Here is a 21,510-nt window from a genome sequence, read left to right as displayed (position 1 = left end):
CTCCAGTTTGAAGCCTCTTTATTTGTGCCTCAGAATCAGTCTGGTGCCCCTGGCATCAGGGAAGGAAGTGGGAGGAGCAGTTTCCCTTTGTTGCTCTTTTCTTCTGTCCCCTTTTTGTGTCCCTTCTGAGCCTCACTGTCTAAGCCATGAAGGCCATTCTGAGAGGCCCGGGACAAGGATGTGCAGTGGGCTGGGGCCCCTGCCCTTGGAGGGGCCTGTGCTTCTCTGGGTGGGTGAGGCAGGGTAGGGGAGAGCCGGGGGTTAGCACCATTGGATGAAGGGTTTTAGCCCCTGAGTGGGGCCAAGAGGGATGCACAACCACAGAGGGCTAGCAGCAGCTGGTAGGAAGGGGTGGGTGGTAGTGCCAGGGCCCTAAGTGATCCTTTGTATCCGGTTTTGTGTCGGGTCTAGTGCTTGGCGCCACGCCCCCCTCATAGCCGAATATGCCCCCCATTCTCCAAGGCACCAGGAGGGAGTCAGGCCTTTCCGGGGGGGCCAAGGGGCCACCTTGGATCCACTCCCTGATCACAAAACTGTGCCTTAGGGGTGGGTATTTCAACTTCTGGCTGCCCAAGGAGAAGCTCGGACCAACCTGAGACCCAGGATGGGTGTGAGGGCTGGGGGAGCCAGGCACCCCGCTAAGTGCACTTGACGATGCTGAAATGCCGGGGTGGGGAGGGGCTGGGCCCTTGACGTGCTGGTTTGTGTCTGGGACAAAGCAGCAACACAGCACGTGGGGAACTCAGCTGCCCCCCAGGGGTGAAGAGCAGAGATGCAAAGGCTTCAAGGGTAGTGTCCTGGAGTGGGGTCAATGAGCAGAAAGGAAGACTGGCCAGAAGGAGCAAGGATGGGGACAATGCTCCTCTGAGGATTCCTCTTCCCTTCAGAACCATCTAGCTCGCCCTTGGACCTATGGGAGCCCAGAGGAGCAGATTAGGAGTCAGGATACAGCAAAGCAGGGGTACCAGGCCGTGTCAGTCACCTCCAGGGCTCTGTCCTGGAAAGTTACTCTGGGCCCCATGTCGAGCCCCTCTCCACCTCGTGCCTGGTGTACTGCTGCACGCCCCAGGCAGCGACTCCAGACTCCAGCCGCAGCAGCTCTGCAGGCGAGAGGTCCAGTTTGTCTCGCTGGGGTCCCAGGTTCCGGCAGGGATGGAGTGGGTGAGGGCCCGTCAGGGGCGCTACTGCTCGGTCAGCGAGAGTCTCAGGATGCGCTCCAGTTCCTCCTCCTCCTGGCGCGCGCGCCGGCGCCGCTCCTCTTGCTCCTGAGCCGACAGCTCCATGGCCAGCCGCAGCTGCTCGTTGTAGCTCCGGAACACGTGGCCGCCAGAGCCAGGGCCGGGACTGGGCCGAGGGCTGGGCACCCGCGCGGGGGGCGCGTTCTGGCGCTGCGGCGTAGGCGGGGCGCTCCTGCGGGCGGGGAGGATTCTTCTAGAGCTCGGCTGCTGCGCACCAGCCCAGGTGCCTGGGCGGGCCGCTGCGCAAAGGCACAGCCGGCCTGCCACCCTCTAGGGGAAGGCGAAGAGTCTTAGCGTCCAGGTAGTGCACTTAGATTCTCTGGGCCTAGCGGGGTTTCAGTGTCATCTCCCAGTGTGAAGGGGTACTGGGGTACCCTGTGCGTGTGTGTTGGGGGGTGGATGACAACAAGCGTCTCCAAATGCTCTTTGGCCTAACGGGCACTGACCTGTCCTGTCGGCGACCCTCGCAAGACATGGGGTGAGTGCCTGGTTTGCTGTTGGTTAGCGCCTCCCAGATGGTGACCTGGAGCGAGGAGCCTGTTAGCTGTGCGTCCCCGCACTCACATGGCCTGGCGAGGCTGCGGGGACGCACCTGGTCATACTCACTGCCTGCCTCAAGCAGGCTCTGCTGGATGGCGAACTGTAGCAGGTCGTCATCTTCCTCGCGAGTCGCCGCCTCCCGCTGGCCGCCCAGCACGCTGTAGCCTCGTGGGGCCTCGAACAAGGTCGGGGAGATCTCGCAGCCGCGGCACGAGGCTGAGGACGTGAGGCTGCCGGTCAGGCGTGTGCTGGGCCGCAAGCGCACCAGGATGGGGAGGGAAAGCGAGCCGGCTCACGGAGAGCAGGAGGAAGGCTGGGGGTGGCAAGGCACAGGGAATGGAGAGTCTCACTTGTAGAACTGGAGCTGCTGACGCTGGAGGAGTCGCTGCCTGGGGAAGGAGTCTCACTACTGGGGCTACCTCGCACGGATGGCACCGGCTCGTCGCAGCCATTGAGGTTCCCGAAGGTGATGCGCGCATTGAGGATGTGGAAGATCGGAATTTCTAAGGATGAGTAAACCATCAGGGACCACCACCCACTCTCTCAGACCTCAGGCCGGCAACCCTGACCTCATCTGGATCCCACCCCAATCCCCAAAAGGGCTGAGGAGAAACGGCAGTGGGGTCTCACCAATCTTGACGGGGAAGCCTGGAGGCAGGCGCAGGGTGATGAAGTCCCGGAGCTTGGCAAAGAGCGCGTTGCTGACTGCCATGAGGTCAATGATGGGGGCCACCTGCTCACACAGGGACAGGGGATGCTCCTCACACAGCCACAGCTTGGCCTTGAACCTGCCCCCCCAGATCCCAGGGGTGAGGGATGCTGCAGGAAGCCATGGCCTCCCAGCACCTCCTTGAGCCCCAGCCCTGCCCACCCCTTCCCAGCAGGAGCAGGGGGCCTCACTTCTGTGTCTTGGTGGTCAGTTCCATGGGGCGGCCCATGTCCCGGTTGCCAAGCTCAAAGTTGGGGTTGAAGTATTCTTCTGCAGTGATGGCAGTGGGGTTGGCTTGGCTCAGGGTCTGAGTGATCAGGGTCTGTACCACATGGGGAGGGGCCATAAGCCTTTCCCAGTCCCTGATGCCAGCCCAGCCAGTTGATACCATGGATTCCCATCTCTCCCCTGCCGGTGGCATGGCTTTGAGCATTATGCAAAGGAGGTCTGCACGGGCCATGCTAAGCAGGATGCCCTCCAAGCCTCCTCCTGAGCCACATCCACACCCCTGCACACAGTGACGCACACTCACCCCATTTTGGGGGCCCCCATGCTGCTCAGCAATTCCCAGGAAGGACTGAAGAGGTGTCTTACAGCCTACAAGAAATGTGGTATCTCAGAGGACACATGGGCACCTCATCAGAAGTGATAGTACTCAAGCCCTAGGGATGCGGCTGCTCACCCACAGCACATAACCAGACACCTTCATCTAAAAGTGACTAAGGACTCCATGGGGCAGGGTCAGAACCCCTGCAAGCACAGCTGGAAGAAAAGTAGGTTTGGGTCCCAGGAGAAACATCCAAAAGTGCCATTGTCCAGGTTGGTGACACTGGGCGGTAAAATACCTTCCTTTTGTGGGCAGTTTTAGGGTATGCATGTGTTTCTCTCTGGGGACTTGTATATTACTGACTTCATTTTTTTTTCCCCTGTGAGGTAGGAATTATGTGATTCTACTTGAGACAAGTTAGCTGATACCCAGAGAATCAGTTGTGTCAGTGGGCCCACAGAAGCAGTGGGAAGGTGCCCGGACTTTCTACCCAGGCTATGTCCCACTTGAGTAAAATGACCAAATACAATGCAGATATTAACAGTCAGTGGTAGCCTGCCTTTCCACTAAGCCCAAATGAGCCCTTTTAGAATCTTCTTAGCAGTGCTATAGGCAGTTGCTACCAATCATTAGGGCTTAGTGCTTGAATTAAAACCTATTTGCCTGAATAAACCATCCTAGCTCTTACTGGACTGCCAAAGAGAATACTGCTGGAGGAACTAAAGTGGAAGCTGGCTCTTCCAGTCCCACAGCACCTCCCCCTCACACCTTGACCTCATTACCTTTGACCTTGCCCTTGTGCTGTTCTGAAAGATGCTCTGTCCGGGTCCGGGTGATGAGCTCCACATTGGATGCCCCATATACCTGGAGACAGAGAGGGAAGGGCTCAGAAATAGCTCTAGTAGGGCCGGGGATTTAGCTCAGTGGCACTGCACCTGCCTCAAAGTGCAAGGTCCTGAGTTCGATCCCTGGTACTAAAAAAGAAAGAAAGAAAGAAATATCTATAGTAGTCCCACTTGAAGGAATCCTAAACATTCTCTGCAATAAAGGGTCTTGGAGGGCCTCTTTGCTCCAGTTCTGAAGCTTTGGGCAAGTAAATATATCAAATTGTTCATTCATTCACTTATTCATTCAACAAACATTCTTTTAAGGGGGAATTATCTGCAGCCATTGAGGTGGGCATCAGGGTTACGGAGGTGAATAAGCCAGATATAATTCCTACCCTCATGAGGGCCACATTCTAGTTTGGCGACAAGAAAATGGACAGCTATAACTCAGTGTGACACACGCTTTGGTGAGGGGGTACCAAAGGGCCTTATCCCAGCCAACAGAACCAGGTAGGGCATCCAGGAGACAGTATGTACAAGAGCTTGCAGCATTTGCCAGTTCCTCCATTCACCAGCAGCACCACGCGTTGGAGAAAGTGTGGGTTCTAGAGTGACTGACACAGTTTTAAGGGTAAAGGCCTGGCTTTAGAGTCAGGCAGCCGGGGTCTGGCCCCCAACTCTGCCACTGCTAGCTGTGTACATTGTAGTTACTTGGAATGACTTTACAAGGTCACAGAACCACTCCAAGCCTCCATTTCCTTGTCATAAAAATGGGCCAATAATCCCTACTTCATGGAGTTGTAAAGATTAAATGGGATGCCCTGGAAATGCCTCAGGGAGTATCTGGAAATGGAATTCATAACAGCACCTGCCTGAAAGGGTTACGGCAAAGGGTAAATGAGGGCATGCATGTGCTTATTTGTGCACATATGTGTAAATATACCCATATATTAGTATAAAATGCCAGAATGGTGCTTTGAACATGAACATAGTAACTCTCATCCAGGTGACTGTTAGCCTGACGCCCCTCCCTCCATGCCATGTGGCCTCTGCACCTCCAAGGATAGGGAAAGGTAGTCAGGAAGGCCCTGTAGACAAGAGCACAGCTGGCTCTGGCACTGGGAGCTGCGGCCTCACCTTTGCTTCATACCCATTCACCATCTCTGTCTTCTCACTGCGCCAGCCCAGAATGCCAGTCTTATTCCTGCAGAAGTAGAGGGGTCCAGGTGAGGCAAGGACCCCACCAGGCTGAATCCAGGCTGGCCAAGGCCGCGCCTGCTCACCTCTCAAAGGAGATGTTCTTGGTGTCAAGCTGTGTGGTAACGACAGGTGCGGTGAGCCGGCTCAGCACCTGCTCCTCGGTGGGCTGGGCAGCAGCCAACAGTAGCTCCCGGTCCTGCCCAGTCAACGCCAGAGTCTCTGTATACACCACCCGGCGGTCGTGGTCAATCTCCATGACCACAGCACTCGTGTCTGCCAGCCACAGAACAGCACAGGGGGGTCAGGGTGACATGGTGCTGTCCCATCCTCCCCACCTGCCCCACCTCCTGCCTGCCTGACCTTGGCCCCTGAAGATGAAGCTGCGGTTCCCTCGCTGCCATGTCATATGGTCAAAGCCCAGGAGCGTAGTGTCTACCCTCAAGTTCTGCCCGCTCTTCCACACTTTGTAGGTGTCACTAGGGCAGATCTTGGACACCAGGGGCACTGGGTGGAAGTGGAGGTCAGAGGTGGCTTCAGTTTGCCTGGCCCACCCAGCCTGGGCCAGCTCAGGGGATAGGAGTTAGGGTCAGTGAAATGACCAGGAGAGGGTGAGGGAATTGATATAAGAGCAGTCCTTCCTCCAAACACCCCCCTTGACAAATGTAGACCACACTCCCTCAGACGTGAGGATGGGGACAGGCATGCCTTGCTGAGACTCATAGCTAAGTCTCTAGTATCCTCCACTGTGTTAATTCATTCACTCAGCCTCTCATCCAATCTTTCAACAAGTATTTATTATACACCTACTACATGCCAGAAACTATTCAAGTCAGTGGAAATATAACATTAAACAAGACAGGGACTTCTGCCCTCTTAGAATGTACCTTCTAGCAAGGGGTGACAAATAATAAACAAATATGTAAATCATTACAGAGTGAAAGAAATAATGGAACCAAGACACGGTCTGGGGCAGTCTGGAGAGACTTTGCTGAGGAGATAGCATTGAGCTAAAAGATAACATTGAGAGCTAAAAGATGAATAGGATCCCCTGAAGAGCTATGGAGTGATGCCCCAGGCAGAAAGACAGTAAGTGCAAAATCCCCAAGGTCAGAGAGGCCCCCATTCAGCCCCTCTTACCCCAGCTAGTGAATTCCCATTTCATCTCCACATAGAAGTCCTGGGCCTAGAGGATGGAAAGGAGAATGGCTAAGCTCACACTAGAAATGGGGTGCAAGGGTCCCAGTGGCCAGGCTGGGTGGCTGAGCCTCACCTTTCGCAGCTTCTCCAGGAGCACAGGGATGCCTGCCAGCCGCTTCACCACCCGCTGGTAGTCCCGGTACCTCAGCACCAGCTGCACCAGCTCCAGGTCCCGGGTACTCACAGCCTCCTGAAGTACTGGGGGAGGGAAGGTGACGTCACAGGGCAGGACCCTTTAGCCAACCTGAGGTGAGTACCTGATCCTGGGGAAGCCCTGGCTGTCTGTCGGTGCCCACCTGTCCAGCCACTGCGATTCTCCCTGCCCACGTCAGCACCATGTGCCAAGAGCACACGGGCACACTCCAGGTGCCCCAGTGTGGTCGCCAGGTGCAAGGGAGTCCGGCCACGGGGATCCAGCTGTTCGATGTCCACCTGCAGGAGGAGTTGAAGAGGTAGCACTAGTCACTTCAGAAGCAACTGACCTAAGCAAAACAGCCCCGAAGCAGGCAGCTACCCTCTAGCTCCACCACCTTACCCACCTCACAAGACCTTGGAAAAGACCTACATGATAAGCTGACACCAACTACATGGAGAGGCGCTTAGACAGGGCAGAGAGCAACTAACTGTTAGAGGGAAAGGGAGGGCCTTGCTCCTTTTCTGTTCTTCTAGGTCCCCGATCTGGGTTCCCTTCTCCAAGGCCCAGTGGGCTGTGCAGGAAAGTAAGCCAGAGACTGAAGGGTGGTCCAGAGATAATACAGCATGCTGGACCTGTTCTGGAGGTCCTAAACACACCTTCAGGTGGGGCCACCAGTTTTATATCACTGACATTAACACTGAGAGAAAAGGCAAAAAGGTGTAGTAATACACAGGTAGTGAAAGAAAATGTTCATGGTACAACTTCAAAGCCCCATCCCTATGCACTAACATTTTACATAAATTTTATTATTTTGTGAATAGCATGATTACACTGCATGAGTTTTTTGTGGGGTTTTTTGGTACCAGGGATCGAACTCAGGACCTTATGCTTGCGAGGCAGGCAGCAGCACCACTGAGCTAAATTCTGGCTTTGCATGAGATTTTTGCTGTGTGATAAAAGCATATGTTTGCTAAACATAAATATTTAAATATATCTCAGGAGTTTAGGACTTCTCCTTAAAAATACAGTGAATTGACCATATGGGTGTAACTCCTTCTCTTCTCCCCAAAACTTGATTAAAGTGCCAGCAAAAAGCCTCTATTCTAACCATCACTATAACAAATTATGCTGTCACCAGACAAAATGAGATAACTATTGCTTCAAAATATCTGAAATACTTGTTTTCAGACATGAGGCCACAGGAAATACAAGACTGAGATCTCTGAAGAGAAACAAACAGGGTAAGTAAGGGATTTTTGCCTGAGGGTACATTCCAGACTGCAGTCCAGGGAGGGGAATGCCTGGCAGTGCCTGGTGGTCCTGCAGAGTTAAGGAGACAGAGATAGGATCCAGGGAGATTGAGGTAGCTGCAAGTTGCAAGGCAGAGTTCTGGAAAGGAATGAGCCTTGCAAAGAAAGAACTCCTCTGATCTTTTTTCACTCATCCATCACCCTAACCCTCTCTGTTCAAAGGAATGGGAGTCCCTTTGAGTCTTTGCTGAATGCTAAACTTCATTACAGCACAGGAGCAATAAACCGATGACTTTTCAGACCTCAGAGGACAGAGACATTCAAGCTTCTATCAGCTAGAGTACAAGGTTGATCGTTCGATATATTCAATAGAGACCCAGAAATGTTATGCCTTAGTAGTAGGGCTAAACTATTTCTAGAGAAAAGCTCACCCAGACCTACCCTAGCAGATTAAAATTTAGCATCAGAGCTGGAGATTTAGCTCAGTGGTTCCACCACCTGCCTCGTAAGCGAAAGGTCCCAAGTTTGATCCCCAGTACCAAAATAAAGAAATAAAGAAATAAGGGGAACAGGGATTTAGCTCAGTGGTTCCGCCACTTGCCTCACAAGCACAAGGACCCAAGTTTGATCCCCGGTATGAAAAAAAAGAAATAAAATAAAAATAAGTAAAAAATAAAAAAGGGCTAGGGATGCAGCTCAGTGCAAAGGCCCTGGGTTCAATCCCTAGTACCACCACCACCAAAAAAAATTTTTTTTAAATCAAATTTATTTATAAGGGATTCACTTAGTTTGCCAGAACAAAGCTTAACATTATTTAAAGAAAAATGACAAAATCCAGATGCTTAATATTTACAATGTCCAATATCCAGTTAAAAATTCTAGCTATGCTAATAGAGACTGTGACCCATAATCAGAAGAGAAATGACTTAATAGAAATGAGAAAAATTATGGCTCAATATGCTCAAGTTTCAAGAAAAATATAAACAAGGTGTTCATGAGGAGAAAAATGGGAAATATAAAAAGAACTCAGTGCCTGTGATCCCAGCACTCAGAGAGAGGCTGAGGCAGGAGGATCACTGCAAGCGATCTAGGCTGGCTACATAGTGAGTTTAAGGCCAACCTGAACTAAGTAACAAGACCCTCTGTTTCAAAAAACCAAAATAAAACAAAACAAAACCCCCAAAATAATACAGTGTGCCAGGATGACCCTTGTAGTCTCAAGAGACTGAGGCAGGAGGATCATGAGTTTAAGACTTGCCTAAGGTATATAGTAAGGCCAGCCTGGACTACATAGCAAGACCCTGTCTTAAGACGACAACAACAAGCAAAAAAAGGGCCCCCAAAACCCATAAAGACAACAAATACAGAATCCGAAATGGAAATGTTTGCTAGATGTAGACATTTAAGGATTTTTTTTCTCTTAAAATTGGTGAATCTGAAGAGATAGCAATAGAACCATCCAAACTGAAGCACAGAGGAGGGACAAAAAAAGTACTGAAAAAAACAGTTCATAGAACCTCATAACCTGTGAGACACTATAAAGCATTCTAACGAATGTGTGGTTGGAATCCCAGGGGACAGGATAAGGGTATAGAGAGAATAAGACAAATTTTTAAAAAAAATGGCCAACATTTCTCCAAATTTGATAAAAAGTACTTTAGTGGGTTGAATGCTAGTGTTCCTCAAAAAGATAGGTTCACATCACATTCTAACTCTCAGAACACATGCATGTTACTTTCTTTGGGAAAGGGGGTCTTTGTAGATGTAGTTGGATTATGACTCTGAAGGTGAGATCACCCTGGTGGTGATTCCAAAATCCAACGAGAGCCAGTGATTTAGCTCAGTGGCACCACGCCTGCCTTGCAAGCGCAATGTCCCGAGTTGGATCCCCAGTACCAAACATAAAACAAAAAAACACAAAATCCAATGAGAAGTGTCTCAGGAGACTCGTACAGAGAGAAGGCTGTGTGAACTCAGAGGCACAGGCCAGAGTTATGCAGCCACAAGCCCAGGAATGCCTGGTGCCACCAGCAGAAACTGCAAGAGGTAGGGAGGGAGTGAGGCCCTGCCAAAAATTCAGGTTTGAACTTCTGGCCTCTAGAATTGCAAGACATTAAATTGTTGTTTTAGCCCATCCACTTTGAGACAATTTGTTGTTTAAACAAATGCAACCATAAACGTACAGAATCAAGAAACTCAAAGAACCCTAAACAAAACAAACACAAAATTACACCAAGGCCTATCATAATCAAATGCTTAAAATTAATGATTTTAAAGAAATCGTAAGGGTATTCAAAGAAATGAGACCTTTTATACAAAGAATAAATACAGGAATAATACATACTTCTCATCAGAAACTATGCGAGCCATAAGACAATATAGGGCCAGGGATTTAGCTCAGTGGCACAGCGCCTGCCTGGCAACCGTGAGGTCCTGAGTTCAATCCCTGGTACCAAAAAAAAAAAAAAAACACAATATAATGAAATCTTTATTTTATTTTATTTTGGTACTGGAGATCGAACTCAGGACCTTGTGCTTGCCAGGAAGGCGTAGCACCACTGAGCTACATCCCCAGCCCTATAATGAAATCTTTAAAGAGCTGGGGGGAAAAATAACAAAAACATTTGAACCTATATAATTCTATATCTGGCAAAAATGGAGGGGAAGTAGATACTTCTGCAGACAAAGAAAAGCTAAGAGAATTTATTGCCAGAAGATGTGCAGGAAATGTCAAAGGATACTCTTCAGGTAGAGAGAAAATTGATACCAGATGGAGACATGGATCTATACAAAGGCATGAAGAGCACCAAAAATGTTAAATTTGTAAGTATAATATTGTCAGTAAAATATTTAAAACCCACAAGAATAAAGAGAAGAGATATCAGAAGATGAGAAATTTCAACATATCTTTAGAACATAGGAAGTGGCCAAGGTGTCACAAATGATTTAGGGAAGGCAGGGGAAGCTAAAAGCCAGGCAGCCACAGAAGGGAAGCCTGTGAGTAGCAAATCAGGCCACCCCAGCACTCCTGAGAGTTTTAGGCCCTGTAGGCAGTGGGGATGAGGCTCAGAGCTGGATACAGGAGGACCAGGTAAAATTCGGAACCCCATGGCTCCCTCCCTATCCTTTTAAAGCTGAGAGGTGCCCCCTATTCACCACAGGACACCATTTTTATCCTCTGTAGGAACTGAACATGAGATATGCTGGTCTCAAGGACACTGGCCACAGTGGAGGCCATGAGGCTGAAAACTGACCACTGAGACCTCAGCCCGCCCTTACCTTGGATCCTGCATTACTGGCAGCCAGATTATAACAGACCCCCACCCCAACCCCCATTCCACCAAGCAACAGACTGGAGAATTTTTCCTTGGAGAAACTAAAGGCCAGGACCTCTGAATAAAGACATTTGGGGGCCCACAATGAACAGGCCAGTTTGCCACCCAATCATCTTACAGCAGCTTCCATACATCAGGAATCTCCACATGTCCATTCCTAAATATGCCCCAGTAGCCAAGCTGGACTGGACCCTTGAGGAAAGCTTCCAGCATGAAATCAACCCAAACATACAGATAGATGCTAAAGACACAGAGGAAACTCTTTCAATGCAGGGTGTAAAAGAAACTTTTTCTGGGGAAAACAGTAATTTATATCTTCAAGGAAAATACTGCATGAAAAAAAATCATTGCATTCACAATTGGGAATTCACATTGAATTCCTTGCCTTCCTCACTCCAGAAGTACCTTTCTTCACCTTTCCTGGTTTTCTTCTTTCTTGGACAGCTGTCTCTGCCCCTCTGTTTCCATCTGCTAAACAATACCGCAGTTCACTTTATTTTTCATATAAACAAGAACAATCTTTATTTTTTGCATGCTGGAGATTGACCAGAGCCTCATACATGCTAGGCAAGCACTCCACCATGGAGCTACATCCCCAGCCCCTCCAAACACCTTTGGAATTGTCTTTATGGCTTCTCTTTCACTTACCCTTCATGTCTAATCTATCAGCAGAACCTGTAGACTCTACCTTCAAAATGGATCTAGAGACCTCTCAGTTTCATCACTTTCAAGCTACCCATATCTTGGTTGGCAAGATGGTAGCCCCCTCATTGGGCTCCCTACCCTTCTTTTCTGGATCCACATCACCCATGGCAGCTAAATGTCACCCTGTGAAATGTCACTCAAAGCCTGACACACTTTAGCTCAAATCTTCCCAGTGGCTGTCCATGGTATTTAGCGGAATCCTAAGGTTCTAGACTTCTTTTTGGAACTCAAATTGCTCTGCTGTCACACCTCCTCTGGCACCAGACTTCCCTGCAATGATCCTGTGGGTACCCTAGTTCTACAGCTTGGATGTGGTTTGTCCCCCAAAGGTTGATGTGCTTGAAGGGTGGTCCCCACTCTGGGGATGTTGAAAGTTGGTGGATCTTTAAGAGGTACAGCACCAGCCCATCAGGCATTCTGTTATAGCAACACAGACTGAGCCACGCAGCATGCCATGAACCTTTCACCCTCACTTCAGGTTGCTGAGTGAATGTTACCTCCTCAGATTAGTCTGCCCTGACAGTTCACTTGAGATGATAGTTGCTGCTAATTCACCCACTGCCCCTTATCCTGTTTTAGTTCTCTGCCTACAGCCAGTGCTTGTTTAATTCTTCACCATCTCCTTCTCCCAGAAAGCACACCAAGCAACCCAGAGGCCCTGCATGTTAGGTTCAGTGCTAGCACCTGATCTGTAACTGGTGTATAAGAAATACTTGTTAAATAAATGTGTAGATAAGTATATTAAGGGGGCATGAAAAGAAGGTAACAAAGTATAAAAGTGGTAAACCAAGATACAGTTGTGAAAGTGTATTGTTTACAATTACAGAGGAAAATAACAGAAGAAAGAGCTCAGAAGTTCAAAGTGGTGGCCTCTGGGGAATGCAACCTGCTGGGGAGGAGTAGAGAGAGGAAGGCCGCTTCTCATTAGAAGCCTTACAGCAACAGCTAAATATTTTAAAACATGAGTATGCACACCTTTATCCAAAATTAGACATTTTATATGATTTCTTTTGGTAGCGGGGCAAAATGAAACATTTTAAATAATTCAAATTATTTATATCACTTTGCAACCTTGTGTTGACATTTCTTCACTTTTAAGCATACTGGGACCCTCAAAAATCAAGGGTGCCCTGCTCCTCTCAACCTCTGAGCTGTGGTTTGGAGGTGCATGGGGTCTCCTTGTGGTTCCTCCACACCAGCTCGCTACAGATAAAAGGGAGCACTATGTACTCTGCCTGTCCTGGGGTGGGCTGATCTAGGTGGAGTCCTGAGCACTGGGGTGGGGATGGTAAAGTTGGCTGGACACATCAGCAGGTGGCCTTCCCGTGGAGTTGTAGCTGAGTCTGGAAGGCCACCTCTGACCCTGTCCCAGGTGCTGCTGCTGTTCCTGCTAATAAGGCCCCAGGGAGCTGGCAGGGTACCCTGCCCTGCCCCAGGGGCCTAGATGCTGCACACCCTCCCATCGGGTGCCTCAGCTCCAGGCCCAGAGAGACACTGGCACTGCCCGCCAGGTGGAGTGGACTTCCCCAGTCCCACTCCTCAGGAGTGCTCCTGGCAGCTTACCCAAGGGCCCCACTGATTCCAGGACAAATGTGGACCCCCATACTCCCAGCCAGGACCCAAAGCAGCTCTTCCCTCCTACCCAGAGCAGGGCTTGCAGCACACATGGCACTGTGCCCTGGATCCAAGTGGAAGAATTCATTAATCTCCTCAGCAAAGGCCTATGGCTGTTTAATTGCTGGAATGAAAAGGTTTCCCATGAAACCCAACACCTAGCCATCTCCGCCAAGAGAATGGAGACTCTTCACCCTAGCAGGCCTCAGCTGGAGTCAAAGCTAGAGTCTTTGGCATTTAGGGGCTGGGACTCCTTGGCAGTGGATGTCCCTGCATGCACTCAGGAGCACACATGTGTGCATACACAGACATGCATGCCAAGGGCCGGGGATTTAGCTCAGTGGTTCAGCTGCCTGCCTTGAAAGTGCAAGGTCCCAAGTTTGATCCCCAGCCCCAAAAAGAAAATAAAGAAAAGAAAATATAAGCAGCAAGACATACATGCCAGGGTGCACAGGTACTATAAGGAAACACTCCTACATACTTCCAACTCCACACACATGGTACTGTTCATCCCTATCCATGCAAGCACATGCTTGCCCAGCTGCCCTCTGGCTTGCAAGAGTCTTCATGTGTAACACATGTTCCCTGCCAGTATATTTGCACTAAACACCCCTTACACCCACATGCTCCAGGAGGGCATTTTACAAACTCCTTTAACACTGGCAGAATCCTTTTGTCAAGTGAAATCTTAAAGGCACACGCAAATGTATAGAGTAAGCCTGGGTGCTGGAGGGAAAGGCGCAGGGCCCAGAGCATGCTCCGGGCTTGCCTGCTTGGCCACCAGCTCCTTCTGCTAGCCCCTCTCTTCCCAGCCCCAGGGAAGACAGCTGCAGTCTAGTTTTATCATAGATTCTGAGCTGTGCTACCAGACATGGGGTATACGGTCAGGTATGTCTGAGCTCTCTTAAGGGAGCGAGGCAGGGTGCTTCCTCTGCTCCTCAGGGCTGTGGGTGGCGGGGGCCAGCGCTGCTGACTCTCTTCACCCCTTCCGTCTCTGTGCAGCCCCACCCTCTCATCCCAGGGCACATTGATTTTTGGTTTCTGGGGTTTGTGGCTCCCTCTCCTGAGCTTCCTAGCTTACCAACTGTGGTGATGCCCACCCCCAGGACTGCCCACTTTAGGGAGCAGGAGGGGTCACAGTGCTCCCCGAGGTCCTGAACACAACCAATACCATTAGTAGGACAGTGTGTGAGCATCTAGGGCTGCCCCACAACCCTATCTCAGCTGCCTCTACATCAGAAGGATGAAAGGGAAACCAGGAAAGGAGGCCCACGGCCGAGGCAGACCCAAGAAGAAGAAAAATATTTTCCTGAGACCACAGTTGGACCCCCTTCAGGTCTCTGTTGCCAGGAGAAGAATCCAGCTTCCTGGTCCTCCCTGCACATGTGCCCTCCCACAGGGAGCTGTGCAGCCTGTCGCCTGTTCCTCACCCCCAGGGAACACCAGGGCTCGTGACTCCAGAACCAGGACTGAGCCCAGCTGGCTATGCCAATCTCAGAGCTGTGCCAGGCAAGGAGGAATTGGCCCATCCACTGGCTAAAACTGGCTGTCCCCCTTAACCTAGCAGAGCACTGAGCAATCATAGTACCACGAGGTGCCAGCCAGGCCCCTTCCCTTCACACCAACTCCTCCTACCCATCCACCACTCAACCACTCCCAGAGCATCCAGGGGCTGAGCCATTCCTGTGAACCTGCTCTGCAGGCTGCCATGCCATCCCCCTCTGTGGCCAGCCAGCACTGCCAAGCTTGCCCCTGGGAGGCCTCTGCAGGGCTTTCTTGGAGTGAAACAGAGGAAGCTATGCCAAGCAAAGACCAAACCCAGGGCAACCCAGCTGCCAAGTGCTTGAGGAAAGCCTGGCTATGGTCTGTGGTGGCTGCTGCCAGGAGGACCAGAGGTCAGGGACCCCCAACAAGGATGCCAGGGGCCTACAGGAGTTTCCTCATGAACTTTGGAGGCTTACCTCCAGACCTTTCCCCTGCAGGAAACAGCCAGGTGCCCGAGGGTAAGCAGTGCACATTTGAATGCAAGCATAACTCTGAAGATAGGGTACAGCCAGGGGCTCCTGGACCCAGGCTAATTGGCATAGCCCTTTCAGCACCCGTGAGGGAAGGAAAGGACTGGCTTGGTCCCTATGTGGTTGAATTATGGTTAACCCCAATCAGTGCCCTATATTCCCCAGGCCTGGATCAAAGGCAGGACAGGTGTCCATTTCCAGGAGACATGAACTCACCAGGGCAGACACAGGGTGAACCTGGCACCTGGTCTCTGTGACAGCCTGAGGGAGGGAAGAGGGATACTTGCAGAGGCAAGCCACCTCTGCCTGTAGCAGCTCTGCTCCCCAGCCCAGCCAACCCAGCAAGATGGCTGCTGACTTCAGGACTGTAAACAGAGAGGCCTTGGTCCTTCCATCCAGGGCATATTCTGTCTCTCTAGTCTGCAGGAAAAGGACCACCCACACCCCTCATGCAAGGGAGTGGGACTGAGATAGTCTAGAGTTCAGTCTCTAGCCTCCTGTTCAACAATCCTTGGACCTTCAGGAAGTTCCTCTCAGATCACTTTTAAATCCTTCCAGTTGCAATCTTTGTCAGAAGCTTGTCTTCTTTTGCCCTAAGGGGAGGAAAGTAGAGAAGAGCTAGAGGAGACTCTCTCTTCTCTCTCTCTCTCTCTCTCTCTCTCTCTCTCTCTCTCTCTCTCTCTCTCTCTCTGTCTGTCTCTGAATCGAACCCAGGGTCTTGACAATGAGCTACATCCCCAGCCCTTTTTATGTTTTATTTTGAAAGAGGCTCTTAGTTGCTAAGTTCCCTGCACTAGGCTCGAATTTGCAACCCTTCTGCCTCAGCCTCCTGGAGTGCTGGAATTATAGGCATATGCCACCACTTCCAGCTACCCAAGCCTCCTTGAGGGCAGGTGCTGGTGCCTTGTTTGTACTTTGTTCTTCCAGGCCTCTCATGGCTGCATAACACTTCTACATTAATAGATAAACCACCTGGGCTGAGAGAAATTTGGAGAGTACTTGTGTAAGCAGAGGTAGAAAGAAGTGGACACCCAGACCACCCCAGAGGTTTGTGGGCCCAGGTCACCCTATTTACTGGGAATGCTACACAGAGCTGGATGCCATGCTGACCTGAGGGCTCAGTGGTGAACTTAAGAAAATACAGCCTGACCCTCCTGTGGCTTGGAAATTAAATTGGACCCCTGACACTGAACTTCCATGACTCATGAAGTAGCCTTCATGTGAGGTATCTGCACAGGGGAAACCCCTGAGCAAGCCACTCCCAGCCCACCACCCCAGTGTCTGAGATGTAGATCAAGGCTGGAAGTCTCCATCTGAGGCAATCCAGTGCAGGCTGGACCCAGCTCTGGCCACTGCTCCCCACGGAGGATTGAGGGGTCTTAGAACCACCACCGTTTACCAGTGACCTGGGTGCCAAAGGCAGAATTGAGGATTATCTGTGACCTGTCCCTGTCTTTGTCCTAAAGAACGGTGGGGAGGTCCCCTCCTTCCCCTCTCTTCTTGGAGCCCAAAGCTGGCTGACCCACGCGTCCTCGCTGACTGGCAGGAACCGGGGAGCCCATTCTCTCCAGTCTTTCCTGTGGCTTCCTCAGCGCCGAGGAGCCAGGCCCCAGCACCAGAGGGCAGGAGAGCGCCTTTCAGCACCTGGACAAGGCCCTTCCAGGCCTCCCTGAGGGTCTCTCTACGTTCCCATTCCTGACCCCAGGCTGGGCTCCCAGGGATCCAGAGACTCGGTCTAGTCTGAAAGAACCAAGAAAGTGCTCACCAGGAAGGAAGAGGGCACTGGATGGGGCTGGGATGCCTGGCAGTGTCACACAGCCGGCTCCCTAATCCCGACCTGTGGCCCCCACCCCACTCAGACTTTCCCACCTCCGCACACTCATTCGGAGGTGTTGCGGCTCGACAGAGTGAGGCGGACTCTCCCACCACATGGAACACGGACCGAGCCGGCGCCCCTCCTCACAGTCCTCACTGCTCGACAGAGGAGGGGAGGGGCACGGCGTCCCCCACCCCAGCCTGCGAGGACCGCACGTCTGCCAGGCAGGCCGCTCCCATCAACCTCTGCCGGTCCCTAAGCACAAAAGCCGCGGCTCCAAACAAAGAAGCTCTGCAAACTCGCCAGGAAGGCGGGACAGCTGGCGCCGTGCCCCCTCCCCACGCTGCACGGGCGTGCCGGGTAGTGGGGTCCCCGCCGCGCCCCGACAGCCCTCCTACCTGGCCGACGCGGATCTCCTTCTCCAGCTCGCGGTGGCGGTTGTGCCACACGAGGTAGTGCAGTGGGTACTTCCCCTCTGGGCCCTTCCTGGCGGAGGCGTTGGCAGGGATCATCGCCCGCTCCTCATGCCGGGGCCGCGGCGCCCGGCCCTGGAGGAGGGACGGCGCCGGAGCCGGGGCCCGGGGCCGCGGGGCGGGCGGCCGGCGCTGCCTGCTCGCAGGGCTGCGGCTCTGGCATGTGCTCTCGGCGGGGGCGGCGGGTGGGGACGGCGCGCCCCGCACCGTGCGGGCGGCGGGAGTCCTCGCGAGGCGGCGGCGGCGGGCGGCGCGGAGAGGCCCCCGCCCGCCCGGGGAGGGAGCGGGCGCTCGCCGAGCGGATTCGCGCCTCTCCTCCCACACCCCCGCACACAAAGACGCCGCTCGGCGGAGGGAACAGGCGCCAGCTGCGGACGCGGGGGCGCACGGGGCGCGGGTCCCGACGACACCGCCGCAGAGGACGCGCCCCCGCAGCCCCGGTTCCTCGCAGCCGCATAGCCCGGCCCTCAGCCGGAGTAGCCGGCGAGGGATGCAGGAATGCGGGGATGCGCGGGGAGGGTGCGGTGGGAAGGGGAGGAGGGAAACCGGGTGACCCGGGCAAGGCTTGCAATACCTCGCCCCACGGCATCATGGGGCTTGTAGTCCGCCTTGTAGAACCGGGGGTGCCAGGTGACTGGAGAGGGTCTCGCAGCGTGTTCGCCTGCTTCCCTGAGAGAATGGGCAGTCAGTCAGGCCTGACTAAAACCGAGACAGTGCCCTGACGCCATATGGGCTGGGGCTCACCCCCACCCCCTGGCATTTTGCCCTTTGCTGGGGAGGGAGGGGGCTCCAGGCCTGGATGGGGGAGGTGTTGGCCTTCAGAATTGAGTTTAGGTTCCTGGGCCCACGAGGAAGGTTAGGAATTCCCAGAAGAGAGTGAGTGATGAGAATCCCTGAGAAAGATGCAGGGCATCAGTAACAAGAGTCACTGGAGCAACCAGGGGTCTGCACCTAAAATAGTTTTAGAGTCTTTCTTGGCCTCTTAGAAATAAACTCCATCTTCCACACATGATGTTGGAAAGAGGATGTCCAGTAAGGTGGGGAGAACAGCCCCTTCTCCTATACCCCTATACACTGTGCTCAGTAAGAACCAGAGTGAGGATGGCAGAGAAAGCACCAGGTGTCAACTCCCTACTTTCACCTCTTGTGGTATCTCAGAAAGGAAAGTGATTCAGACAGCCTTCTTCCTGCTTCTTCCTGCATGACCCAGAGCACAGAAGTTCTTCCAGAATGGCCCCCGCTGAGGATGGAATTGGCCTCTGGGGTGGCCAGTTGCAAGGGCTGGAAGGACTGAGAGGCTTGGCCTATTCCTTAGAAAGGAGAGACCTTGATGTCAGAGATACCTGAGTTCAAAAACCTCCCACGTGGGGCCGGGGATTTAGCTCAGTGGTTTCGCCCAGGCGCAAGAACCCGAGTTCGATCCCCAGTACCAAAAACAACAACAACAACAACAAACCTCCCTACAAACTCCCTGACCTTAAGAGAATTGCTTTCTGAGTTTCTCAGTCCAGCCACCCCTGGACTGGATACCACCTCAAGGGGTCAGCTAAGGATAGTAATTGCTCTGGACTGAGACAGGTGGTAGAACCAGACACAGTGCCTTCCTGAGTCCCCCTTAAAACAAGACAAGAAGAAGGGATTCCACACCAGCCCTAGTTAGAACAACAATCCAAGAAGTGTTTGTGTGGGAGGTGCCAGAAAAAGCCTGCGCGCGCGCGCACACACACACACACACACACACACACACACACACACACACACCCCGTGCACTCCTCTCTCAGGTTTCTTTGTGTTGGCTCCCCTGCCTCCTTCACACCCTGCCATGCCAGGCCAGGGCGAGAAAGGATGAGGGAGGAGTGGACTGCCTCACCTCTTTCTCCAGCCTGGGAGAATCCGGCTGCCCATGTCCACCACGAGAGGTCAGCAGAGTGCCGTGGCTGCTGCCAGAGTTGGGGAGGGGGCTAGAAGAGGGGAGGGACGTCTAGGAGTTGCCAGCTGAAAGCCTGTACATTTCCTCATTAAATTGTTTTTAGAACCTTGTGTGTGATTCTGCTTTAGTTGTTCTGCTTCCTAGGGTGGTGACATCTCCACTGGGAAATACAGAAATCCTTCTATCAAGCCCAGAAGCTTGGCTGTGACGAAACTAGGGGTTGGGGAACAAAATTTGGACAGTGTGTCCGTGCCAGGGCCACTCCCAGGTAGTCCCGCGGCCCACCAGTAGGTGGGGGATGGGGTGGGGAGCGGGGTGAATCATCCTTCCTCTGTACAACCCAGGAGCCCAAGGAGCGGGGAGCTCAGCTAGATCGAGGGGAGCTGTCCTCTGGGCAACTGTGTTCTCTTTGCCAGACAGCCATAGATTGTAAGCCCAGGTTGCTTTCCTTCTGGTCTAAGCGCTGCGGCTGCCACGTGCTTGAGACGCGCCCACACAGCGGAGAAACAAAGACAGCCAAGCGGCAGGGCTACCAGCAGCCGCCTCGACATTTAATAAATGAAATTCCAAAGCTGGGGGTCGATAGGGGGTGAATCGGCAGCCGGCAGCCACCGCTGCTGGGCTGTAAGCCGGGTATAGGTTACCAGGCCACTCCTCCTTCCTCGGGGCTGGGGCCACCAAGCCCTCGGACCCCTTAGTGCAAGTGCAAGACGGGGGCGGCAAGTGGTGCTTCTCCACCCCCCCCAACACACCCCCGAGGGAGCTTTACTTGTAGAAGCCCCGCCAGCTGAGCGGCGGGCTGTGGAGGAGGGAAGGCCTGCAAAATTTTTTTTAAAGGTGCGATTATAAATATATCCCGTGGATCGCGATTTCAAACAAACTTGTCAATCTAGGCTGCAGGGGAGGGCGATGGAGGCAGCCTTGCGTATATTTCGGGTGGTGTGACTCATGAACATTACTTGTCTCCCCTAGGGAAAAAGCCTGCCCACCCACAAGTCACTGCTGCTCAGGCACTACTGGGATAAATCGACCATTCCGTTTCCATTGCCCTGTTACCAAGAAGGAGTCCCTGATGCCTGGGGAACCCTTCATTATGTCACCATTGAACTGGCCCTCAGGCCTGGTCCGGGGCACCTCTGCCCTCCCCACAAGCAAAGTACACTGGCCCTTTGCTGCTGCAAGGATGGCGGCTGGGTCCACACGGGGCACACATGTATGGGGGAGCATGGTCAGTGCAGGGGTGCACCCACGTGGGGCCTTTCCACTCACCCCCCACCGTGTTCCTCTCCTTTCTCCCACTGTGAAGTCCAGGAAGAAAGGCCCTCACTAGAAACGACCCCTGTGTACTGTGTGCACACGCTCTGTACACAGATCCCTCGGGTGCCCCAGAAACACGGTGCATGTATACAAGCAGGTGACAAGTGTCTATTAGTGCAAATAGTCATTAGTCATCCCTCAAGAGGTCTTAACACCATCCAGATTCTTTCCTCTCTGGATTTAGACAAGGACCGAGGCACAGATGTATTTTCAGTCCGGAGGCAGAGGGAAACACTGCATGACCTCTCTAACATCTGGGCGTCCATATTGTTGGCGATCTGCATGCTTAGTAAGGGTGTGACCACATCTCACCTGGACACAGCTATGGACACAGATATGGACACGTGGGTAACCAGGAGGCACACTTCACCCAAGTCACAGATAGGCAGAGCTTCTTTGCTAAGGAGGGTGCTTGGGCCTCCAGCTCCTTCTCCTCTTCCCTAACTCCCAAACAACCGGGCTCACCATCCCTGGCTGAGGGCCTCCCGGGTTTCCCCCCAGATCGAAAGTGAAAGGGACAGGACTGTGAGGGTGAATCACACTGGTGAGGGGAGCCCCTAAACTGAGGACAGGGCCGCAGGCACAACTGCCCCTCGGCCAGGCAGAGGCCGCTGTCCCTTTAAGCGCCCCCGCCCCCTCCCGCCCGCGCTCCCGGCTTCCT

The 21,510-nt window shown here is 52.7% G+C and overlaps 1 protein-coding gene across 1 annotated transcript; it reads right to left on the bottom strand.

The window, feature by feature from the left end:
- Position 1: 1 nt before the first annotated feature.
- On the bottom strand, positions 2–17,694 carry Ankrd13b (ankyrin repeat domain 13B). The gene is made up of 15 exons (XM_004857065.3): positions 17,528–17,694; positions 6,555–6,690; positions 6,332–6,456; positions 6,199–6,244; positions 5,422–5,565; positions 5,145–5,334; positions 4,999–5,065; positions 3,817–3,898; positions 3,020–3,084; positions 2,679–2,809; positions 2,409–2,566; positions 2,129–2,281; positions 1,831–1,994; positions 1,685–1,761; positions 2–1,410 (listed from the first exon to the last, which is right to left on the bottom strand). Exons 1-15 carry the CDS (start codon positions 17,639–17,641, stop codon positions 1,182–1,184), a joined length of 1,881 nt encoding a protein of 626 aa, XP_004857122.2. The 5' UTR covers positions 17,642–17,694; the 3' UTR covers positions 2–1,181.
- Positions 17,695–21,510: the final 3,816 nt, after the last annotated feature.

This window comes from Heterocephalus glaber, unplaced genomic scaffold (genome assembly GCF_053883595.1).
Source record: "Heterocephalus glaber isolate CG9 unplaced genomic scaffold, H.glaber_assembly_v1.0 deba00001564, whole genome shotgun sequence".
Taxonomy (NCBI): domain Eukaryota; kingdom Metazoa; phylum Chordata; class Mammalia; order Rodentia; family Bathyergidae; genus Heterocephalus; species Heterocephalus glaber.
Note: the sequence above shows the minus strand (reverse complement) of the source record. Positions and strands in the feature narration are given on the sequence as shown.

What these genes read in the sequence shown, in the direction of transcription:
- Ankrd13b (XM_004857065.3), bottom strand. Translation starts at nt 17,641, where the DNA reads ATGATCCCTGCCAACGCCTCCGCCAGGAAGGGCCCAGAGGGGAAGTAC. An exon ending in CTGACCACCAAGACACAGAA is followed by an intron (nt 2,567 to 2,678) that starts GTGAGGCCCCCT and finishes CTGGGGGGGCAG; the next exon opens with GTTCAAGGCCAAGCTGTGGC. An exon ending in CAGGCAGTGAGTATGACCAG is followed by an intron (nt 1,762 to 1,830) that starts GTGCGTCCCCGC and finishes TCCTCGCTCCAG; the next exon opens with GTCACCATCTGGGAGGCGCT.